This window comes from Trichoderma aggressivum, assembly GCF_033847375.1.
Source record: "Trichoderma aggressivum f. europaeum strain CBS 100526 chromosome Unknown scaffold_004, whole genome shotgun sequence".
Lineage (NCBI taxonomy): Eukaryota > Fungi > Ascomycota > Sordariomycetes > Hypocreales > Hypocreaceae > Trichoderma > Trichoderma aggressivum.
In genome coordinates, this window is record NW_026946370.1 from 322,369 (window position 1) to 342,012 (window position 19,644).

At 54.0% G+C, this 19,644-nt stretch overlaps 8 protein-coding genes across 8 annotated transcripts; 4 read left to right on the forward strand and 4 right to left on the reverse strand.

Moving 5' to 3' along the window:
• Nucleotides 1–88: 88 nt before the first annotated feature.
• Triagg1_1673 (uncharacterized protein) lies at nt 89–545 on the reverse strand (the record flags this gene model as incomplete). Its single annotated transcript, XM_062895769.1, has 2 exons — nt 89–248; nt 295–545. 2 exons carry the CDS (start codon nt 543–545, stop codon nt 89–91), a joined length of 411 nt encoding a protein of 136 aa, XP_062759212.1.
• Nucleotides 546–2,141: 1,596 nt separating this feature from the next.
• Triagg1_1674 (uncharacterized protein) lies at nt 2,142–4,100 on the forward strand (the record flags this gene model as incomplete). Its single annotated transcript, XM_062895770.1, has 4 exons — nt 2,142–2,816; nt 2,963–3,086; nt 3,218–3,367; nt 3,445–4,100. 4 exons carry the CDS (start codon nt 2,142–2,144, stop codon nt 4,098–4,100), a joined length of 1,605 nt encoding a protein of 534 aa, XP_062759213.1.
• A 1,246-nt stretch (nt 4,101–5,346) lies between these two features.
• Triagg1_1675 (uncharacterized protein) lies at nt 5,347–7,237 on the forward strand (the record flags this gene model as incomplete). Its single annotated transcript, XM_062895771.1, has 3 exons — nt 5,347–5,652; nt 5,711–5,764; nt 5,831–7,237. 3 exons carry the CDS (start codon nt 5,347–5,349, stop codon nt 7,235–7,237), a joined length of 1,767 nt encoding a protein of 588 aa, XP_062759214.1.
• Nucleotides 7,238–7,777: 540 nt separating this feature from the next.
• On the forward strand, nt 7,778–8,980 carry Triagg1_1676 (uncharacterized protein; the record flags this gene model as incomplete). Its single annotated transcript, XM_062895772.1, has 1 exon — nt 7,778–8,980. One exon carries the CDS (start codon nt 7,778–7,780, stop codon nt 8,978–8,980), a length of 1,203 nt encoding a protein of 400 aa, XP_062759215.1.
• A 288-nt stretch (nt 8,981–9,268) lies between these two features.
• Triagg1_1677 (uncharacterized protein) lies at nt 9,269–10,713 on the reverse strand (the record flags this gene model as incomplete). Its single annotated transcript, XM_062895773.1, has 3 exons — nt 9,269–10,239; nt 10,389–10,491; nt 10,561–10,713. The coding sequence occupies 3 exons, from the start codon at nt 10,711–10,713 to the stop codon at nt 9,269–9,271; spliced, it is 1,227 nt and encodes a 408-aa protein (XP_062759216.1).
• A 2,330-nt stretch (nt 10,714–13,043) lies between these two features.
• On the reverse strand, nt 13,044–14,435 carry Triagg1_1678 (uncharacterized protein; the record flags this gene model as incomplete). Its single annotated transcript, XM_062895774.1, has 3 exons — nt 13,044–13,890; nt 13,982–14,155; nt 14,272–14,435. 3 exons carry the CDS (start codon nt 14,433–14,435, stop codon nt 13,044–13,046), a joined length of 1,185 nt encoding a protein of 394 aa, XP_062759217.1.
• Nucleotides 14,436–16,261: 1,826 nt separating this feature from the next.
• Nucleotides 16,262–17,173, forward strand: Triagg1_1679 (transcriptional regulator family: bZIP; the record flags this gene model as incomplete). The annotated part of the gene is made up of 1 exon (XM_062895775.1): nt 16,262–17,173. One exon carries the CDS (start codon nt 16,262–16,264, stop codon nt 17,171–17,173), a length of 912 nt encoding a protein of 303 aa, XP_062759218.1.
• A 1,029-nt stretch (nt 17,174–18,202) lies between these two features.
• Nucleotides 18,203–19,587, reverse strand: Triagg1_1680 (uncharacterized protein; the record flags this gene model as incomplete). Its single annotated transcript, XM_062895777.1, has 2 exons — nt 18,203–19,017; nt 19,080–19,587. 2 exons carry the CDS (start codon nt 19,585–19,587, stop codon nt 18,203–18,205), a joined length of 1,323 nt encoding a protein of 440 aa, XP_062759219.1.
• Nucleotides 19,588–19,644: the final 57 nt, after the last annotated feature.

Consider the following 19,644-nt stretch of genomic DNA (forward strand, 5'->3'; position numbering starts at 1 on the left):
CGGCATGAACAAGTGTTCGGGATCCTACGTGTTCACGCCAGACGGTGCTGTGAGGGCATGGCGGCATGGGTATCTGCCAACCGCCGCCTCATTCGCAGCGCTCGGGGCCCAGCCCAGCGAACATGCGAATCGGCGGTCTATGCTGGTTCAGGCAGTGTCTGGTCTTGGCTTGGGTTGGACTCTTGCGTTTGAGGGGGAGGGGGAAATCGGGGTCCGCAACCACGTATGTAATGTAGCGGAACCAAGTCCTGCGAGTCCAGCTGTCAAGGAGCCCATTGGCTGCGCCAGTCCTACCGTCTGTGTATTTTTCCAGGCGTATCGGCGGCTACGACGATAATAAATGACGAGTTGAGCATAGGCTCTTTGGTCGAAAAATTTTCAACCCGACATTCGATAGCCTCGCTGGGGCTGGCTTGGGCATGTTCGTGGATCAAAAGGCGGAGATGTGCAGATTTGATGGAGCTCGGCTCGAACGTTGGCTGCACCTTGTGACCGCCGGATCGATGCTGATGATACAAGAGAATGTCGCCACGGATACGAAGCATTGGGTAATCTGAATTCGGCGTGGATGCTGTACTCTACTAATGCAAGAGAACATTATGGAACGCGCTCCTACGCATCGAGTTTGTTTGATCTTGACTCAATTCCATTCTGCCTAATCCTCAGTTGGTTGGCTACCCTGGATGGATGGAGAGACAATTGGCGGTGGACGATAAGCCATGAAACTCAAATGCGACTCCAAAGGTCAATTGAGAGCCAATGAGCACGTAATTGCTCAAAAGGCCTCGGGAAAAGTCGAATTCAAACACCATCCATCCCACAAATCCCTACTGGTACCTTGGTAGTAGGTACATGCTCGTACATATGCATGCGTCGATTGATATCACCGTCACCGTCACCGTCACCACTGACCTACGTACGTTAGTACTTACTAAGGTAGGCTGTCTACGTACATGTACGTTATCTTATCGTGTCCCACGGGCAGACGAGTTCAACGTCCAACTGCTTTGCATCAGAACAGTCAGCAGCAACATGTGCTAATGCAGCTGCACCAAACGGGATCGCCTCACCTCACCTTACCCTGCAGAAATTCGGCGGCGAAAGAAGGGTCTACGATGAATCCGGCGCGGTGACGTCAGACGGGATGACTCTGCACGGGCGTAGCATGACTTGCCTTTTTGCCTTTGTCGCATATCAAAGGCGCATGAAGTGATAGATAACACGAGACTACAAGCAAGAGGGTGTGTGCCGGCGCCGTGTTTGCTGCACGCTGGGACAATCAAGTCGCCCCGGGTGTGCAGCGGCCGCAATGCTGAACCTTGTCTCGACACGTTGGCGGCTGAATGTGCCTGTGATGCTTCCATTTTCGGGCATGACGAATTGTTATCAAGAGTTGCATTATCTACCTTACCTATCAGAGTGTACATCATTGATAAGGTTCCCTCAGCAATATAAAGTATAAAGCGGCAAAAACACTGTGTCTACCTCCTGTAGTACTTGCCATTGAATGGATGCAATTCACAGTTTGGACCATCTGTTCAGTTAAATGAATCCCATGTTGGTATGGGCCAAATACCACGCCCGAGACAACCGCCGTTGAGACCCATGAATGTCCTGTCTAGACCCAAAACAGCGCGTCCTCAGACACATGGCGCAGCAGATCGCCGCCAAAGCTGCTTCTCCAAGCGTGAGCATCGGGCAATCTGGATGTATGTATCTGTTGATGTAAATTAATCCATCATCTACCTCTACAGCACCTAGGTACTAGAGCATGAGATGTGAGTTGGTACATCCATGACATCCATGTATGTACTGCGGAATCCGCCCCATTAGGTGTAATTCCCTTGTACCTTTCAACAAATAGCCGCAGCCGCTGTATGTACATACGGATACATGTACAGTAATTGGACTCATCCATGCCGTCGAGATCGGCCGCAGCGCTGCCTGTTTCGTCGCATCCGTTGAACTGACTGCGTCTTTTGCTGTCCCGAAACCAAAAACACCAAGAAAAAAAAAGTACCACGGCCAAATCGGAGTCTGACTCCGTACATGCAGATTCGCGACAAACTGCACTGCACGACCACATAAGCCCAAAAGCCCAGTTGACATCAGCCGAGCCCCAGCGCCTGTGACACGCTGGAATGGAGGAGAGCGCAGAGGCTGCTAGCGCTCAGCTGGCCCCCGCACCTGCTGATGCGCCTGGCGATAGTGATCAAGGCTGGAGCCGACAAGCGGCGGCATCTGCAGCTGGACCAGGCATCAACAACGCCATCGCCGGTGGGAATAGCTGCAGCTGCAGCAACAACAACATCAGCAGCGGCAACAATTCACTCGACAACGACAGCAGAAGAATCAACGTTGACAGCACTGGAATCACCGCTGACGGCGGCGACATCGTCACTACCAACAGCGCCGGAGCTCCTGGATCCGCGGCTGCACCAGATCCTGCATCTACATCTGCACCCGCATCTACTGCTATTATTGCATCTGGACCATCGCCGTCGCCCGCTGCCCAGCCCGGATCTGCACCAGGCCGCAGCCTTGCATCCCCTGCATCGTCCCCCGGATCCTCTCCTCGATCCTCGCCCGGCTCTTCTGCATCTGCCTCTGCATCGCCATCGGCGGCTGTTACTCCCGGCTCTGCTGAGTCTGAACCCGCCTCGACTCCGGCGCCGGGCTTCAAGCTTCGTCCGCCGTCCATTGCGCTGCCTCCTTTTGTCGCCCCGTCGTCGTATCTCTTCAACGCTGGCGCCATGGCTGATGTGCCCGATCCCAAGCCTCTGAGTCCCCTGGATAAGGAGCAGCGACAAGGCTTGGTACGTCTGCCTATCCTCATATTGTCATTCTTCTTGTTGGCCTCCCACGGAGAGATCTGCCAGTCTCTGCTTCTCCTCCTCCTCCTCTTCCTCCACGCCCTCTTCCCAATCGCCTCCCTTGCTGACCTCGTCTTGCCTCTCCACAGAAAGCTATCCGGGACTTCCTCCGCAAGCGTACCAGCTACGATGTGCTCCCCCTATCCTTCCGCCTCATTGTGCTCGACACGGATCTGCTCATTAAGAAGAGTCTCAATATCCTGATCCAGAACTGTGAGTAGAATCAATCAATCAATCAATCAACCAACTCCAGGACGATATCGGGCTCTCTATTCTGCCCCGCGCCTCCCCGCACCACCTTGGGGGCTACTTTTTGTCATGGTGCTAATGGGAAACTACTGTAGCCATTGTGTCTGCCCCTCTATGGAATTCGCACAGTTCGCGCTTCGCCGGCATCCTGACGGCGACCGACTACATCAATGTGATCCAGTATCACTGCCAGTTCCCCGATGAGATGAGCAAGCTGGATCAGTTCCGCCTGGCCAGTTTGCGAGGTGCTTATCCCCCCCCCCCCCCCCCCCCCCCCTCATCTGCAATTGTCGTAGCACAGGGCTAATTGTGACGTACCTAGACATCGAAAAAGCCATTGGGGCGACTCCCATCGAATCCGTCTCCGTCCATCCTTCAAGACCCCTTTACGAAGCACTTCGACGCATGCTCAAGACTCGTGCGCGAAGGATCCCCCTCGTCGACGTCGATGAAGAGACTGGTAGAGAGACCGTCATCTCCGTCATCACGCAGTATCGAATACTCAAGTTTATCGCTGTCAACAACGAACACAATACAATCTTGCTAAAGAAGACGCTTCGCGAGATCCAGCTGGGCACCTACACCGACCTGCTCGTTGCGCGCATGGGAACCACCGTCCTCGAAGTTATCAACCTCATGGTCAATGGCAACATCAGCTGCGTGCCCATTGTCGATTCCGAAAACAGAGTTCTCAATGCCTTTGAAGCCGTGGACATTATTCCTTGCATCAAGGGCGGAGCCTACGACGAGTTAAACGGCAGCGTGGGCGAGGCCCTGTGCAAGCGGCCCGAAGACAACCCGGGCATCTTCACATGCAGTCAAGACGACAGGCTGGACTCCATCTTCGACACGATCCGCAAGAGCCGCGTCCACCGGTTGATTGTGGTCGATGACGAGAATAAGCTCAAAGGGGTGATTTCGCTCTCCGACATTCTCAAGTACGTGCTGCTTCACGACGAAGAAGATATTCCCGAGTAAGGGTCGACGACAATGGTGCATGTGCATGACACGATATCGAGACGGAGGCTGTACACGGAGGAATAGGCACGGGGATCAGGAATACATCTGGTGAGGCGTACTGGTGACTTTTTATTGATGACGACAAGTACCACTATGGGGGGAACTGCTGGGATTCTGGTACATACTTATTTTAGCCCCTTTTTGTCTCTTTTTCTTATTCAACCGATAGAGTTTTGTAAGGTAGGTTTGTTTTTGTTTATTTTTGGCAGTCGTTGGAACAGGCATCAACTCTTGGCTGGAAATTGTGTAGGTTGAGAATGATAACAAGAAAGCATTTTTGAGTCTATTATCTTGGGGCTTTTTCTATTTTTTCTTGTGAAAGCTACACCGTCCTGATTCAACACCCCGTTTCGTCTGCTGTATCTTGCTGCAACTGCTTTACGGGCGAAAGAAAGAAGACTAATGATGAACAACCGGGCAGGGATCGACTTTGATGAGAGCAACTAAAGATGCGAAAGAAATCAAGAGATGGACGCAGTGACATCCGGGAGAAGTCGCCAGGAGAAATCACCAGGAGCGTGGCTATCTGGATTCACCATAAAGTTTTCGTCTCCCTGGGCTGGCCAGAGTTCAAAAGAGCGCCTCCTCTCGAAAAACATCAACGCGCTCTTTGACTTTTTTTCTTCCCTATCTTTTACTTGGGGTTTATCAGTGCCAGTTATCAACGCGCTCTTTGACTTTTTCTCCTATTGTTTACTTGGAGTTTATCAGTGCTAGTTATCAAAGTATAAGGACTGGCCAAAGCCGTTGCTTGGGCAATTGGCTCGGCGACTTGCGCCCCCCCGACTATATTCTTTCTCTTCTCTCCTTGTTCTTCTTTCCTTCCTCCTACTTCTTCCATCTCTCATTCTTCACGCTATTTGCAACATTCTACTTCATATTACGAGATCTTGCGAGTCCCTGGTGTTGAGCAGTCGCAAAACGACGAGTATCCTATCGAGCGATTGGCATCAAAGCAAAAAGCATACATATATGCTAGAATTGGCCAGCGCCACTTCAAGAATCGCGCTGAAGGGATTCTCTTCTACAGGTTGACAGAGATTTATCGAAGCATTTTCAGTCCATCTCGAGCTTCGTTATAGGCGCATTCGCCTCTCTCCACCACACCGACTCTCACCACCGGTTCTCACCATTGACGAATCATCAAGACATCACCTCAACTACAGCATCACTCAGTATCATCTCAAATTCGACATCAGTCGACATGGCCCTGCTGAATAACCTCTTGAATGGCTCCTCCGTGGCCCAGCCACGGAGCCACCCTCCGAGCATCCAGTCTGCAGGGCCAGCATTTGTTCCTCCAGCGAACCGAGCACAATACGTACCACACAGCGCATCACTGGCATTACCTCTCTCTACAGTCATTCCGGAGCGGATGGGGGACAATGTAACCGTGCCCACTAGCCGCACGTGGACACCAAGCACCGGAGGCCCAGACTTTCTCACCGAAGGAGATGAAGAACAGAATCGATCCATCTTCGAAGAGAAATACAACAAGCTAGCGAGCGAGGTAGGTAACAGTATCTAAAGCTACCATAGTCACTTGTATTGAAGCTAATGGCCACTAGAACGGAGTGAGACCGCTCGTCGTTGGAGACTTTGACGCCCATCTTCGCAACCGCGTAAGTGAAAGAAACCTCTCGATATTAAGCTTCCTGTTTTTAGTTCTCATGTTTCTGTTGTTTCAGAGTGGTTCTTTCAGCCCTGAAAAGAAGAAGAATTGGTTCTCTCGATTCCTTCGAGGATCGTCCAACCAGTCAACGCCAAAGAAGGTAGCCCCTGTGCCTCCGCATAAACGAAGCACCTCGGACCAAGGATCCTTCAGTCGCTACAAATCGAATGCGCCCAAGATTCTCGACATGCAAGACTTGGTGCGGTTGACTGGCAGCAGCGTCTTGTACCTACCTGCGGGATTCGCCCCTCACCCTTTGGCTCTCCCTACGTGCCTTCGAGCGACCGCTCACTACCTTGTTGAGAACCCCGACAACCGAGGCGTTTTCAGAGTCCCAGGCTCCAACAGGACTGTGGATGCTCTTTACGACTATTATTGTGACGCTAGTGGCAGTGATCCTTATATATCCAGCACCACCTATCTCCCTACCCTGCCGGAATCCATCCCGCATCGTGTTCACGACGTGGCTTCTCTTTTTAAGCGCATTCTTTCCCGGTTGCCAGGAGGTATTTTAGGATCGATCACGTTGTTTGATGCACTCCTTGCCATCTATTCAGAACTCAAAGATCGGCTGGAGGTTCCTGCAGAAAAACTGGAAAAGACTCGTGCACGACTCATTGCGATGGCTATTCAAGCCATGGACTCGCGACCCCAACGGGATCTGATTTGTGCAGTCTTTGGCTTGCTCAGTCATATTGGCTACGCTACTGAAGTATCGCCGACCACAGATGCCGAGGGTCGACCTCTACCGCCTAGTCAGCTCATGTCATACAATGCTCTTGGAATCATATTTGGTTCGCTGCTGGTTGGATCAGACCTTGACAACTACGACATGAAGGAGTCTTCGCCAACTTCTGGCCTATCCCTGGTTCCGATGTCAGCAAAGAAGCGCCGCGATCGGCAAAAGGCAAAAAAGGAGCTCAATGCTGATATTCCGGATGTCGGAAAGATCCAAGTTCTAAATGGCGTCGCCGAGATGGTGATTTCCAACTGGCGAGATGTTGTTCGCCAGATGCTGTCACTGACGGCAAAACTTGACGAAAAGACGAAGTCAATGCAGGGGCCGCATGACGATTACCAGTCCTCCATCTCGGAATCATTCATGGTCAATCGTACAAGGGATTCGGGTGTGGAAAACAGGAGAGATTTGCCCGGTCAAGCTCAGGCTTTGGAATCCGCCCATGTCTCACTCAGGAGAACAAAGTCAGCGGCATCACAATTGTCCAGACAGGGAAGCGGCAGAGGGCCTTCCAGACAGTCATCTCTTCGGTGGGTTACTCCGACTATAGAAGAGGGACACCAGCAGAGGGATCTTTGCAACACTGTTATCGTCTCTATCACGCCTATCAGCGAGGGTGGCATCGTTGAGCCAGCTCCAACCAGCATCACGGCAGTCACGCCGCCCTCGAGGCAGTTGTGCTAGGAGCACAATTGCGGAATCCTTGGGGCTCGACAGAATGGTAGCACGCCGCTACTGCATTCTCGCAGCTACCAAGAAGTCAGTCGTCTATCGGCTGAAAACGGTGCCACTGGCTTAGCCCAGAGCACTACTATGAAGGCCATACCCCCGCGTGTGTCCTCTCGCAATACTAACCGCTGTGGTGTTTACAAAAACCTACCAGCATCTGACACTTTTTCAGGAGCCAAGAATATTATACAAACACCGCCTTCACAAGTCCGATCCAAGAAAACTCCCAAAGAGAATAATAGGCGTGAGGGTATGGAAGCCCAAAGCCACAGAACTATTAGGTCCCCGTTGTCAGATAGACTGCACGGGAGAAGAAGAGCGTTTGGGAGATTACTCACGCGCAGTCGGGAGAAGCTTCGAGGGACGCAATCATCTCACCACCTCCGTCCACCTGTATATACAAAAGAATCAGAAGATCCATTCTTACAGCCGACTCCGTCAACCGAAACCATCCGATGCGGGCAAGCCAGTGGATTTTATGAACATACGCGTTGGATGGCTCCTAACTTGAAGGGAGTTGACCAAGATGGCTCGATCATCATTCACGAAAAGCCTCGATTGCCAGATTTGATCTCTATTGGATCAGACGGTAGCCATGACGACAACAATAGCAAGTATTCCTATGAAGATAGAACGCCGACAAAGAGGAGATCCGTCAAGGCCTTGGCGGCCATGTTTGAAGATCCGCATGAGTCGCCGCTGACGACTCGAAAGCCCAAGACTGGGGCATCAAAAGATGCTTTCGGCCTGGTAGAAGGGGCCTACCAAGATAAACACGCGTCACATCGCATTTACAGCAGCCCTTATAAACCTTACCTCCCTGATAAGGCTCCTCATAATTACCCCGAAGCTGCCGGGGACGTGGAGCTGAAAGACTTGGCGAAGGATAAACGCAGTCCACCTTCAAACGCGTGGCCGCTTGTTGACACATGGGATGATGCACAAGAGCCATTTGCGAATAGAAGAGGGGGACTTTTACCTGCAGAAACGCAAGAAAAGGGCATACAGACAGATGCACCTATATATACTAGTCCCAGCAATGGGACGGAAAATATCAACACTCGAGTCCAAGAGCTCGAAACACTCCTAAGAACGAAATCAGCAGAGGCCGCACAACTCCAGTTGCGAGTACAGCAGCTGGAGGAATCCCACCCGACGTCGCTCGGCGAAGACTTGCGAGAAGCCAGCAAAGAGATTCAACAATGGAGGGGAAAAGCCGAAGCTGCCGAGAGAAAGGCGGCGCGGTTCCAGCGATTCACGACCCGGATCAGGAGCATCCACAGCTCTCTCGCCATGGCGGAAGGATCTCGTCAAAGCGGCGACGACGAGGTGATTTCGCTAGAGGGGAGGGACGCGGAGGGGTCGTACCGGGCTTGTAGGGTTCGGTTTACAAAGGGGTTGGGGAGTGAAGTTTCTGGGATGGCGAGGTATGATGGGTCTGTTGCGGATGAGTTGCGGGAGACACTATCGACGGATGGAGGTGGAGTTGGCCTTGGGCTCGGAATACATGGGGATTTACAGGGGCTCGATGGAGCGACGAGTCCCCGGATGGTGGATTTCGGGTCTGCGGCGGTGGCGATGTGGATTGCTGCCCAGGAATACCTGTTGATGGAGGAGGGTGAGGCTTCTGGTTCGGTGGGAGGGACTACGAGTGGGAGTTCTTTGGATGGGTGGGAGTTGGCGGATGAGGACTTTTGAATAGTTTTTTTTTTTTGGGTCGGAAAAGGTTGGATAGTTTTGTTTTTGGGGCGGCAATGGGTTTTTGAGAAGGAAAAGGAAAAGGACAGAAAAGGAGTGTTGTTTTGTAATTAGTTTTAAGATAGAAAAGCATCATTATACATCGTTGTGCAATAAAAGGCCTCGTCTAGACGCTCCTCGATACGCTTGTTTCTTCCTCCAATCTACCTTGATTCGATCTATGCGAGTACATTGGTTTATGCACTTCCTCCATGAGTCACCATTTCGCAGCATGGACAGTCCTTGATACTACCAAGAAGAGTCATCTCTCTGACGTGCGATTCTCCATCTTCCCGCCTGATCCAGATTCATGTCCACTTGTATCCTGCCGATACCATCTACTACCGCGTTGAGCGCCAGGGAATCAGTGTCCTCCGAGTCCCTCGCGTAGCTACCGCGGCCCCTTGCTTGGGGCCGTCGTGTCGGGCTCATTGGCGGAGAGGCGAGTTGACGGGAGTCACCCTCGCGGAGGGTCGGCAGAGAATCCGCAACAGAGAGAGGGGAGGCAGGGCGTTCGCGCTGGGAGCTCGGCGGCGAGGGGAGAGAGCCTGCGGCCTGTGTGGAGTAGGTCGTGTTTGTGAATGGAGGGGGGGAGGCAGACGACGAGGGAGGATAGATGGAACGAGGTTGGGCGGAGGGGATGGGTTGAAAGGGGGATATGTCTGGTGCGTAGAATTGGGAGTAGTGACGGTTGGTGGACTGCCACAGTGGCGAGGTATCGTGAGCGAGGCGGAACATGTCTTCGTCATCGGAGAAGGGCGAGCTGGAGCGGGAATCGGGGTTGGAGTAGAAGGAGCCCGGCATGGTGGTGAAGCCGCGAGGGGGAGCCGTCGAGGGCAACGACGAGGTGGATTGAGAGGCGGCGGCGGAGACACGGTGTGATGGCAACGGAGGATCGTAGGGGTCGAGGTCGAGGTCGAACGACTGTTGCTGGCGGTGGTGATTCCAGTCTGGTCCGCTGGGGGGGCTGTGTAAAGAGGCGCGAAGAGGAGGAGGAGGAGGAGACGCAATGCGATAAGGACGAGCAATAGACGGACGGGGGCGCGGTTCAAAGAAGACTGAAGACGAAGGCGAATGCGAAGACGAGTGCGAAGGGACGGCTGAGTTTGATTCTTCAACAATGGGGGTTTGGGTTTGATTTTGGTTGGGGCCGGGCCAGACCATGGCGATGCGCGGTTGGTGCTGAGGCTCGTGGGTGCGGAGCGGCGAGACGCCGTGGCCTGGCGGAACCCGTCAGTTGTCGGAGATGAAGATGTCCTTGTGCCGGTGGGTGAGTTCAGCGACGGCGGAGCAGAGAGTCATGTCTGAGATGTTTGTCAGTTACGACTTCTCTTCCAAAGGGGGACTCGAAGGATATAGCGAGGCATACCAACTCCGGGACCGACATCACGAGTGCTGAGGGCCTTGATGGACAGATCCGGGTTGACTTTGCCAATGACCTGCGCGGCGTTTCCGTGGGCGAGATGAGCTTCCTTGACGGTGATATGCCTTTGTTAGTTGTGTTGCTATTGGGAGATATCTGGGGGGGGGGGCGCACGTACGCGGTTCAACAGAATGGTCACCACGCCGTCAGCGTCGATTGTGGCCTGGTCGCCTCGCAGCTGCGTGACCGTGCCGACGATGGTGACGATGCGGCCGACAAAGTTGTCGAGGTAGGAGGCGGTGATGCGCGGGGAGGACATTTGCTCAGACATGGTGATGTGTTGTTGTTGTCGTTGCTGTTGTTGTTGTTGTTGTTGTTGTTGTTGTTGTTGTTGTTGTTGTTGTTATGCTGTAGATGATATAATCTCTGCCGTGTTTGTCGGTCTAGATAAAAACTTTGTAGTCTATGCTTTCATCAAAGAGGGCTGTGGAGTTTACCCTCAAAGTCAGTCGAAACTTGTGAAGTCTGGCTCTAGGTTCGGCTGTCCTTGGAACCCCTCAACGCGTGTTACACCAGCTTTTTGTGTAGTCGCGATGCCCAGAGCCTGGCGAATATCGCGAGATCAGGTGACACGGCATAAGGCGTATCACGTGCCGCCGCTGCCCCTCCATCACGCATCTTTTCCCCCTCCTCTCTATCTACTCAACTACTATAGGTATCTAGCTGTCTACTAAGGCCTAGCTGATAGCTGTCTCTAGCTCTCTGGCTACTCGAGGATGAGGGGGAGCAGAGGGAAGAGGAAGAGGGAGATGGGGGGAGGCCTCACTCTCGCTCTCACTCTCACTCTGACTCTGTACAGTAACAAAACACTGAATACTGCATGTTGGCAAGACACTCCTTTGGCTGATTCGTCACCCAGTGGCTCGGCTCTTAATTATGCTTGTGCAAGTCGATCGAGAGAAACAATTCACCTAATGCTGAGCCGAGCTGCCGAGATTCATGGCGTAAAAGGCATCATCTTATTCAAGAGTCTGGAACTTGATAGCTGAACCTGGTATTCATCGAGAAGCTCTACGTTGCCGATGAAGATTGTTCTTTTACACAGCCAGCCTCAGTAGCCTGGACATGTAATAACACAGACTTAAGCTGTGACAGCTTCGACGCTGTAAGACTACGAGTGTCACAGGCAATACACAGCACACAACACACAACACACACAGATTCTAGCACGAGTCTGCTCCATCCGAGCGATCCAGAGCCGCCGTCTGGTCCTGTCTCGCCCGCATCTTCTGCTACCCATTTGGCATATTAGACTGCGGGAGACGGATAGACAACACCCACTCACGCCGTAAGCACCATGCCCGTTTGCACATCGCTGGCTGCCTCGGAGCTCGACGTACTGGCCAACGTCTCCAAGCATGAAGCTGGTACTCGTACTTTGTTCAAAGGGCCTCGCGGCGCACACCCATCTTGTCGCCCGACGGCATCAAACTCCCGCAAACCTGCGTCTCGTTGTGCGCACATGATTGGTGCCCTCCTTTTGATAACGTTTAGGTAGCATTGGCGCCGACCTGCGCCAGGCACTGAGCCGCAACACATTTTGCCTGCTTGCCTGCCTTGCTTTCGTTTGCCTTCTCTTGCTTCTCTTGGGACCAGGTGTGCAGCCGTTTGGGCGCTGGCGAGAAGCTTCCCGATGGCATAGCCTCTGTTTGTGAGCCACAGAAGCTTGTCTGCGCGAGAACGGAATGCTACCTGGGGAGAGGGTGTAGGCGAGCCGGAGCGAAGTCGGCGAGCTGTCCAACTGTGTAAATAAGCCAAAGGCTGATGACGGCGAGAGGTGATTTGCCATTGCCCTGTCTCGACATCGGCTTCTGGTCGGGTATAAGTTTTCCAGCCAGATTGCCGTCGCCCTGAAATCGGATGTTCTTCTAGGCAAATTCCATGGCGCTGTTACTGATTTATGTAATTACCTGGATGGACTTTTCCAACGTTCAAGGTTTTCGCGTAGACCCATCACGGCAATCCCGCCATGTGAAAGTGCCGACCTCAAAACGAGAGCTGACGGCGGGGTAGCAAAATGCCAACCTGCATGGCTTCTCCTCTGCAAGTCAAGTTGTAAGATGAAACCTGCTAGTGCTACGGCAAAGCAAACCTAGAGCTGCAATAGTCCGGAGAGAGCCTGATGGGAAACGCAGAGCTTGCCCATCGAGCACAAGTGGTATGATGGACTGACGGCCTGTCATGATACTTGTCTGCGCATCGTTGGCTCCTCTCGTTGTCATCAGCTAACCGGACGCCGTTAAAGTTGCCGTGATCCGCACCTTGGTCTTTCTCTTTTCCTGGTTTTGGGGACTCATGGCCAAACTTTGTTCTCCGGTCTTTGGTCCCTCGCATTTTGCCTCCCCGGTCCGGTGTAGAGCTGCTTGAGGCTGGACCGGACCAGACTGGACCGGCTGGCTACCTGCGGATAAACCTCAGCAGCAATGTGGTAAATGGCTGAAGGAGCTGCTCCATATCTTTGACCGTTGCTTGTGCTCACTAAGACGACGGGCTAACTCATCAATCGGCTTAGCGGGCTGTAGCATGTCCCCGTTTTCGTTTTTTCAGCTCCAGCTCCAGGAACGCCCGCTTTGTTAAACTTCGCCGGAGCTACCTAGCGGCTCAAAGGCTCCGGGGATATACTCGTAAGAGCGAGCGAGCAAGCAAGTGACTGGAGGGGGAGAGAAATAGCATTTGGGCGGGAAAAGCTAAGAGCCCGGGGGGGCCACATTCTAAACGCAGCCAGAAAGTATGGAGCAGAAGTTTCTTTCGTTTCGGCTGGGGCCTGCTTTGTCTCTCTGCCTTTGTCTCTGCCGCTGTCCGTCGTGTTGCCGAATCGAAGCAGAGCAGAGCAGAGCAGAGCAGAGCAGAGCAGAGCAGAGCAGAGCAGAGCAGAGCAGAGCAGAGCAGAGCAGAGCAGAGCAGAGCAGAGCAGAGCAAAAGCAAAGCCTCCGTCCGGATAGCCAGGGGAGCCATGCCTTGTGCGGAAGTAGGGCAGAGTCGGACCAAGCTTTTGTGGTACGTGGACGTGGCCGGCGGCAGCCAATGGCGACGGCCACGACGCATCTCAAACCAAGGCACAGGCATGAAGAGCGTGCGTGTCAGAGTGCGTGGATATGCAGCGGCAGAAGCGTGCAGCACAGGGTGCAACCTGGCAATGCAGCCGGATTGTTGCCTGACGGACGGGCCCTGCGTCTCCAGGCCGTGGTTTGTCGCGACATCCGGCTTTGTTCTGTTTCTGTGTCCAGCGGGAATCGCAGCCCAAGGCCTAGGCCGTGGTGGAAGCTGGAGCTGCTGGACGGGCCTAACGGGAAGCGGGAACGGAACTGGATTGAAGGCGTTCTGGTCTGGTAACATTGCAGTGGAGAGGAGAAGCATCTGGAAGCGACGGCGATGGATGATGGCGATGGCGATGGCGATGGGAGGGAGGAGGGAGAGCTCCAGAGCTCCCACAGGTGGCGGGAATGTGCTGTGGCTTGAGCAAGCAGACACGAGGCAAAGCAAAAGCACAGCCATGCCAAGTTACAGGCAGCCACTGTAAGTTCACACCAAGACGCTACGGTCCAAGATTATTAGCGAACTCTGTCGCTGCAAACGGCAGCTTGGCAGCGGGCTTTAGTTCGCAGAGTGGCCCCCCCGTGGAGCCCCCGTTTGATGTGGCCGCTTTGTTGCTGGGACCCCGCGGGCAGGTACCGGGCAAGTCGAGGCCAAAGTACAGCGGGAGTCGCCCGAAGCTGGCGTGGCAGGTTGTCTCACTGCTTGGTTCCGTGGTCTACGGGTGCTCAGGGCTTGTAAGGGTACTAGCCGGGGACTTGTCCGGAAGCACCGTCGCTACGTCGCAGTAACCCACCGCAACCCGGGCGATACAAGGCTTGCTGGGTTTGGTTCCCCTAGGCCATGGCCGTGGATCGCAGGCCGGATCGCGATCGCACTAGAGGCCACCCGTTGGCCGAGGTTCCCACACCTTTTGTTGCCAGGGATCGCCACAGCCCACGGCAGAGCATGTCCCGGCATGTGTTTGTGTATGTTTGTGTTTTATGTTTGGGGTTGCTTTTGATTGCCTTGTTGCCTTGGTAGTAGGCACTTGGGCAATGACTGGATAGAGGTAGAGCTCTGGGGGGGATTGCGTGTGCTCGGTACTCGGGCCAGGTATGAGCGCAGTACTTGATACCCATGAATCTGCCGCATCGCAATCTACTCCGTACAGTTTAATCACAATATGGGGGCCAAGGAAGCTGGTTAGGAACGACAGGAACATGGATGAAACCTTGGGCTGGTTCGTTGCCACAGGGGCTGACCTGACCTGACTGACTCTCTCTCTTACATGTAAGAACGGAATTACTGTACTGTACTGCATGCACTTGTGCAGGATTATACCGGTATGTCTCTACTGCAAGTACTCGTATCTGTGGATGCCGGGGATCGACTCCGGCGAGGGCCATTTGACGGCCATGTACTCTGCTGTACATTTATACGTACGATACTTGGCACGGTTCGGATCCGTTTGGCGTCGAAATGCGGTGCAACGGACAGACCTACATGTACCTACTAGATACTAGAGGTATGCAATACTGTATTGTACTGTAGATACTGCATGCAACACACCAGCGTGATTTGTGAAGAATCCCGTGCTTTTTGAAAGCTTCCATTTCATCATCGAATCGATCCATCACCCGATGCTTTGCTTCATTCAACCTCCACTCACTGGTGGCACTCCGGTTTCTCGTTCAACAAAGTCACAAATCCGCAACAGAAGCTTTTGCCCACACCTCCGTCTCGGCGCAAAGGTTAATTCCCGAGGATTCTCATGGATGCCGGGAGGACCATCACGGAACCTACACAGCTCTCGGACATGCTTTGGAGGCGCACCCCAAGCACAGTCGGATGCGGGCATCTGATTCGACTAGCAGCCGTGCTTGTTCCCTTGCTTATAATAGCGCCCTTGATGCATTGGTTGCATGATGCTGTTACCGTCAAACCCATTTAGCTCTTTGCGCCCCCTCCCTCTTTGTCTCTCTTGGATGCTTGTATCCCGCTTGCAGCTCTCGACAGCTACTATACCTTGCCTTACCACTTACCTACCATCAATCTTGTCCTGTCCTGACCTGACCTAACCTGATTGTCTCGGTACCTTGCCTCTTACTACCTTTGCTACTTTATCATCCGTACTTGCTTAGTACTTGGTGGTGCCCAAAGCTTCGCCGCCTGCTCTGGCTTTGTGTGAATCCATCCCACCCTTGGCTTCCCTCTTATCATCCATCTTTTGCCGCCCTCGCTTCCATTCTTCCATTCTTCCATCTTTCCCACTTTCCCACCCCCTCCCCGGCTTCAGACAACAGCAAGCTGAGCTTCTCTTCTGCACACCCACTGCGGCATTGGGTTTCTATTTTACCTTTTCAGCTGCATTCGACTACTCGACTAGTTAATTCACATCCTCCTCTCTGATCTGATCGACTTTTCCCTCCTTCACTCCGTCTCTCTGCCCCATCCCGTCCCATCCCATCCCATCCCATCCTGTTGCTGTCCTGTCAAACCGGCCGATCGACCCTGTCCAAGCTCCACTCAGCTTCGTTGCCCTGCGATTGAGAGCAACGAACTCCTCAGCTTTCCCCTCCCAGGCCCGGATCACCCCCCCCCCCTGGATCCCAGATTCCGTGCAACGGCCCCGCAGCGGCCTTGGAGAGCTCCAACAGCGATCCCCTCACCGAGCTGTCAATCAAAGCCCTGTCGGTCGCGGGACATTTATTAGCAGACCAGCAGATCCTCGCTTGAAGATTTGCTCGTTGCTGTTATTCATTCAAACTCGTCTCCTCTCGGCCTTTGCAAAACAAGAGGCGGAAATGAACGACAGTCCCTTTGATTACGGCCTGGGCATCCACGACAACGTTCCAGGCTCCGGGTTCCCCTTTGATTTCCAGCCAGAAGGCATCGATTCCCTTGTCGATCCCGGCTTGTCGCTCTCGCCATACGCAACCACCACGCCGGACTCGCACTTTACAACGCCCCTGTCCGTGCCATTGCTGTCGCCCGGAAGCTCCATTGAGTGCTTTGGGGACCACCGAAGCAGCATTGGCAGCCTCGACTCGACTATTGCCCCTCATGAGATTATCGCCAGCACCGCCGCCAAAAGCAGCCATCACAGCAATACAAACAGCAGCGGCAGCGGCAGCAACAGTAAGCCGAGCAAGACAGCTCCCAGCACAGCATCAGCAACGGCCACCGCCACCATGATGACAAGGACGAGAAAGGCCGCCGCCCAAAACGTCGAAGCGTCCACCTCGGAAGCTCAACCTCGCGCCAAGCGACAGAAGACGGCTTCTTCGGCCCAGGCGGCAACGATCAAGCAGGAGCTCCAACAAGAGCCGCCGCCTCCGCCTCCGTCGCGGGGACGAAGGCTGGCACGAAGAGGAGCTGCCGCAAAGAAGGAGGACGCAGCTCAGCGCAGCAAGAATCTGGAGCGCAATCGCATCGCCGCGTCCAAATGCCGCCAAAAGAAGAAGGAATGGGTGTTGGAGCTGGAGGAGACCAAGTCGGGCATGGAGCTTCGCCACAACAGCCTGCGCGTGGAATACTTTCAACTGCTCGACGAAGTGACGCGTATAAAGAACCAGCTCATGGCGCATGCGGCGTGCAACGATCCCAACATCAATTTCTGGATTGAAAAGGAAGCTCTCCGATATGTCGAGAGGTGCATGGACCCTCCGAGCGAGAGGCGTCCCTCGGCCGCCGCCAATGGTGAGTTTGCCTGGTGAATCCGGTGCAGCTGCTTATGCATTCATGCTTTATATGTCTCGAAATATTAACCAAACCGAAAAATGCAGCTCCTGGGTCATTCACTTTGCCCTCGCCGGCAGAATCACAGCGTTCCCAACTGGAATCGCCGATGCACAAGCATGAGGGCATCAATCTCGACTACATGCCCGACGAGCTACTCTCTGGCGAAGCAGTCTGAAATCATTGAAAAGGGATCTCAACAAGATCAATGAGGCATTCTAAAAGGCTGAGGGCAGCCATGCATAGATTTATCCTTTTGGGGGAGCACAGAGTGTACACGACGATTCACACTGAGCAACTGCAGCTCGCCGCCATTTCGTCGCTCCAGCACCGACCCTTTTGATGAGAAGCGTGGCGAACAATCGCAGCCAAAACACATGGCTTTGACACATAGCATAACCTGGGAGCTTAATATATGAACGCAGGCTCTCTAATTAATACCGCAATTACCTGGTCTGATGCTACAGACCCCCTCGAGTATCTTGGTATTCGGCTTTTGCCTTTTTTGCCAAGGGTTGAAACGGAAAAAGGGGGGACAAATTTGGGGGACTGAAAACTTGCAAATATTTTTTATTTTGCAATGGAGGAGAAGGGGGATTCGAAAAAGGGAGCTGGGGCAATGGCAAGCGTTTTCGAGGATTGATTTGTATTTTTGTGGTGGAAAATATCCCGAACCGCCCAGTCTTTTTGTGAGTACAAGTACATAGTTTTACTTTTACTTTAATCATACCTAAGTGCCGACGAATATATCAATCGCGGACTTTTTATCTTTCATCTTCCATCCTTTGAAGACTTATTACTCTTTTCAATTCATTATCTAAACGTAATATCTTGCCGTGTAGGTAGTAGTAGTGGCACCTGTACATGACAGTTCCTTTTCACGGGCCAATATGCTGGTACCAAACGTAACACTCCATTTTGTTTTGTTTTTATACACATCATAAGAATATCGTACAACAATATCATGAGCTTTCTATTTTTTTGTTCCCTTGCTCCCATCCCCCCTTCTACCTCCTCTTGGTCCATCCGCGGCCATTCGACAGACCCTTGATGCGCTTCGTGTACTTCCACAGGTGTCTATACGCGGGACCCTGTCTCTTGGCCTCCCAGCCGCGAGGCTTGACCGGCGGCTTCAGGCTGTGGACGCGAGCGGGCCGGAACTCGACGTCCGCGCCGGGGATGCCGTGGCGGGCCATGACGGCGGCGGTGTTGTCGTCCCAGACGGAGCGGAACATGTTGAAGCCCACGGGCGTGAGGCTGAACTTGTCGCGGAACGACTTGAGCGAGAAGCCGTCGCGGGCAGAGTACAGCTGCTTGAGCTGGGCGACGTCGACGGCGGCGCCGGGCTTCTGCTGCAGCAGGTAGACGCCCAGGCGGTGGTAGGGCGCGCCCTTTTGCGAGACGGGCGCCAGCCAGGGGACGGCGAGCTGGTCGGCGGCGACGATGCGGCCGAGGGGCAGGGAGGTTTGCTCGGGACCGAGCGGGACGTTGGCGGCGAGGAAGTGGCAGCGCTTGGAGAAGGCGTCGTTGGCTGCGTCGGGGACGTCGGCGTCGAGCACGACGAGGGAGACGAGGCGGGTGCCGGCGTCGAAGACTTGCACGCGGAGGCGGGGCGGGTGCTCGCTGACGAGGGAGTCGACGACGGCGCCGGGGGCGACCTTGGAGTGCCGGAAGTAGAGCTGGACGTCGGCGACGGGGTCGAGCTTGGGGAGGACGTCGGGGACGATGCTGAACTGCTTGATGCGCTGGGTGATGAGGCGGTAGTCGTAGGAGCGCCACTTGCGCTCGGCGTAGTGCCTGTAGATGGGCTTGTTCATGTCCCCTAGAGAGTGGTATAGTGAGCATGACCATTCTGATGGTGAGATTGTAGTAGCATTTCCTTACCTAGGCCGTCTTCGAAGCGCTTCTTGACGAGAGGGTCGTTGATATCTGCCTGAATCTTGAGCTGCTCGACGTAGCGCCTCAAACTCGCCAACTTGGTATCCTTCATCGACTGTCCCCCCTTAACCAGCGAAGCGTCTTTACTCTCCAACGCCGCAATCTTAGCCAATTCTTCCTGGATCTTGGCCACCTTCTCCTGCCTGTCCGCCGCAAGAACGGCCCTGGCCTCCTGGAACGCCTGGTACGGCAGCTGCTCAAAGGGAATGCTGGCCGTGGTGCGCATGGCGACTCTCCTCCTCCGAGAGCCGACGGGCATCTTGCCCGCCTTGATCAGGTCGGCCTCGAATTCCGGCAGCACGCTGTTGGGGTCGAGATCGAGGGCGCTGGGCTGCTGCTGCTGCTGCTGGACTTCGGCGGCGGCGCGGGCAACTCCTGTCGTGAAGGGCCGGATTGCGCATTGCTGGCGCAGCTGCCGTGCCAATGGCCTCGCAACAGCCTGGCACCGCGACATGGTTGAGTGCTGTTGGGAATATCTCGCGATATCACAAAAAAAGAGTGTAGTGTATTG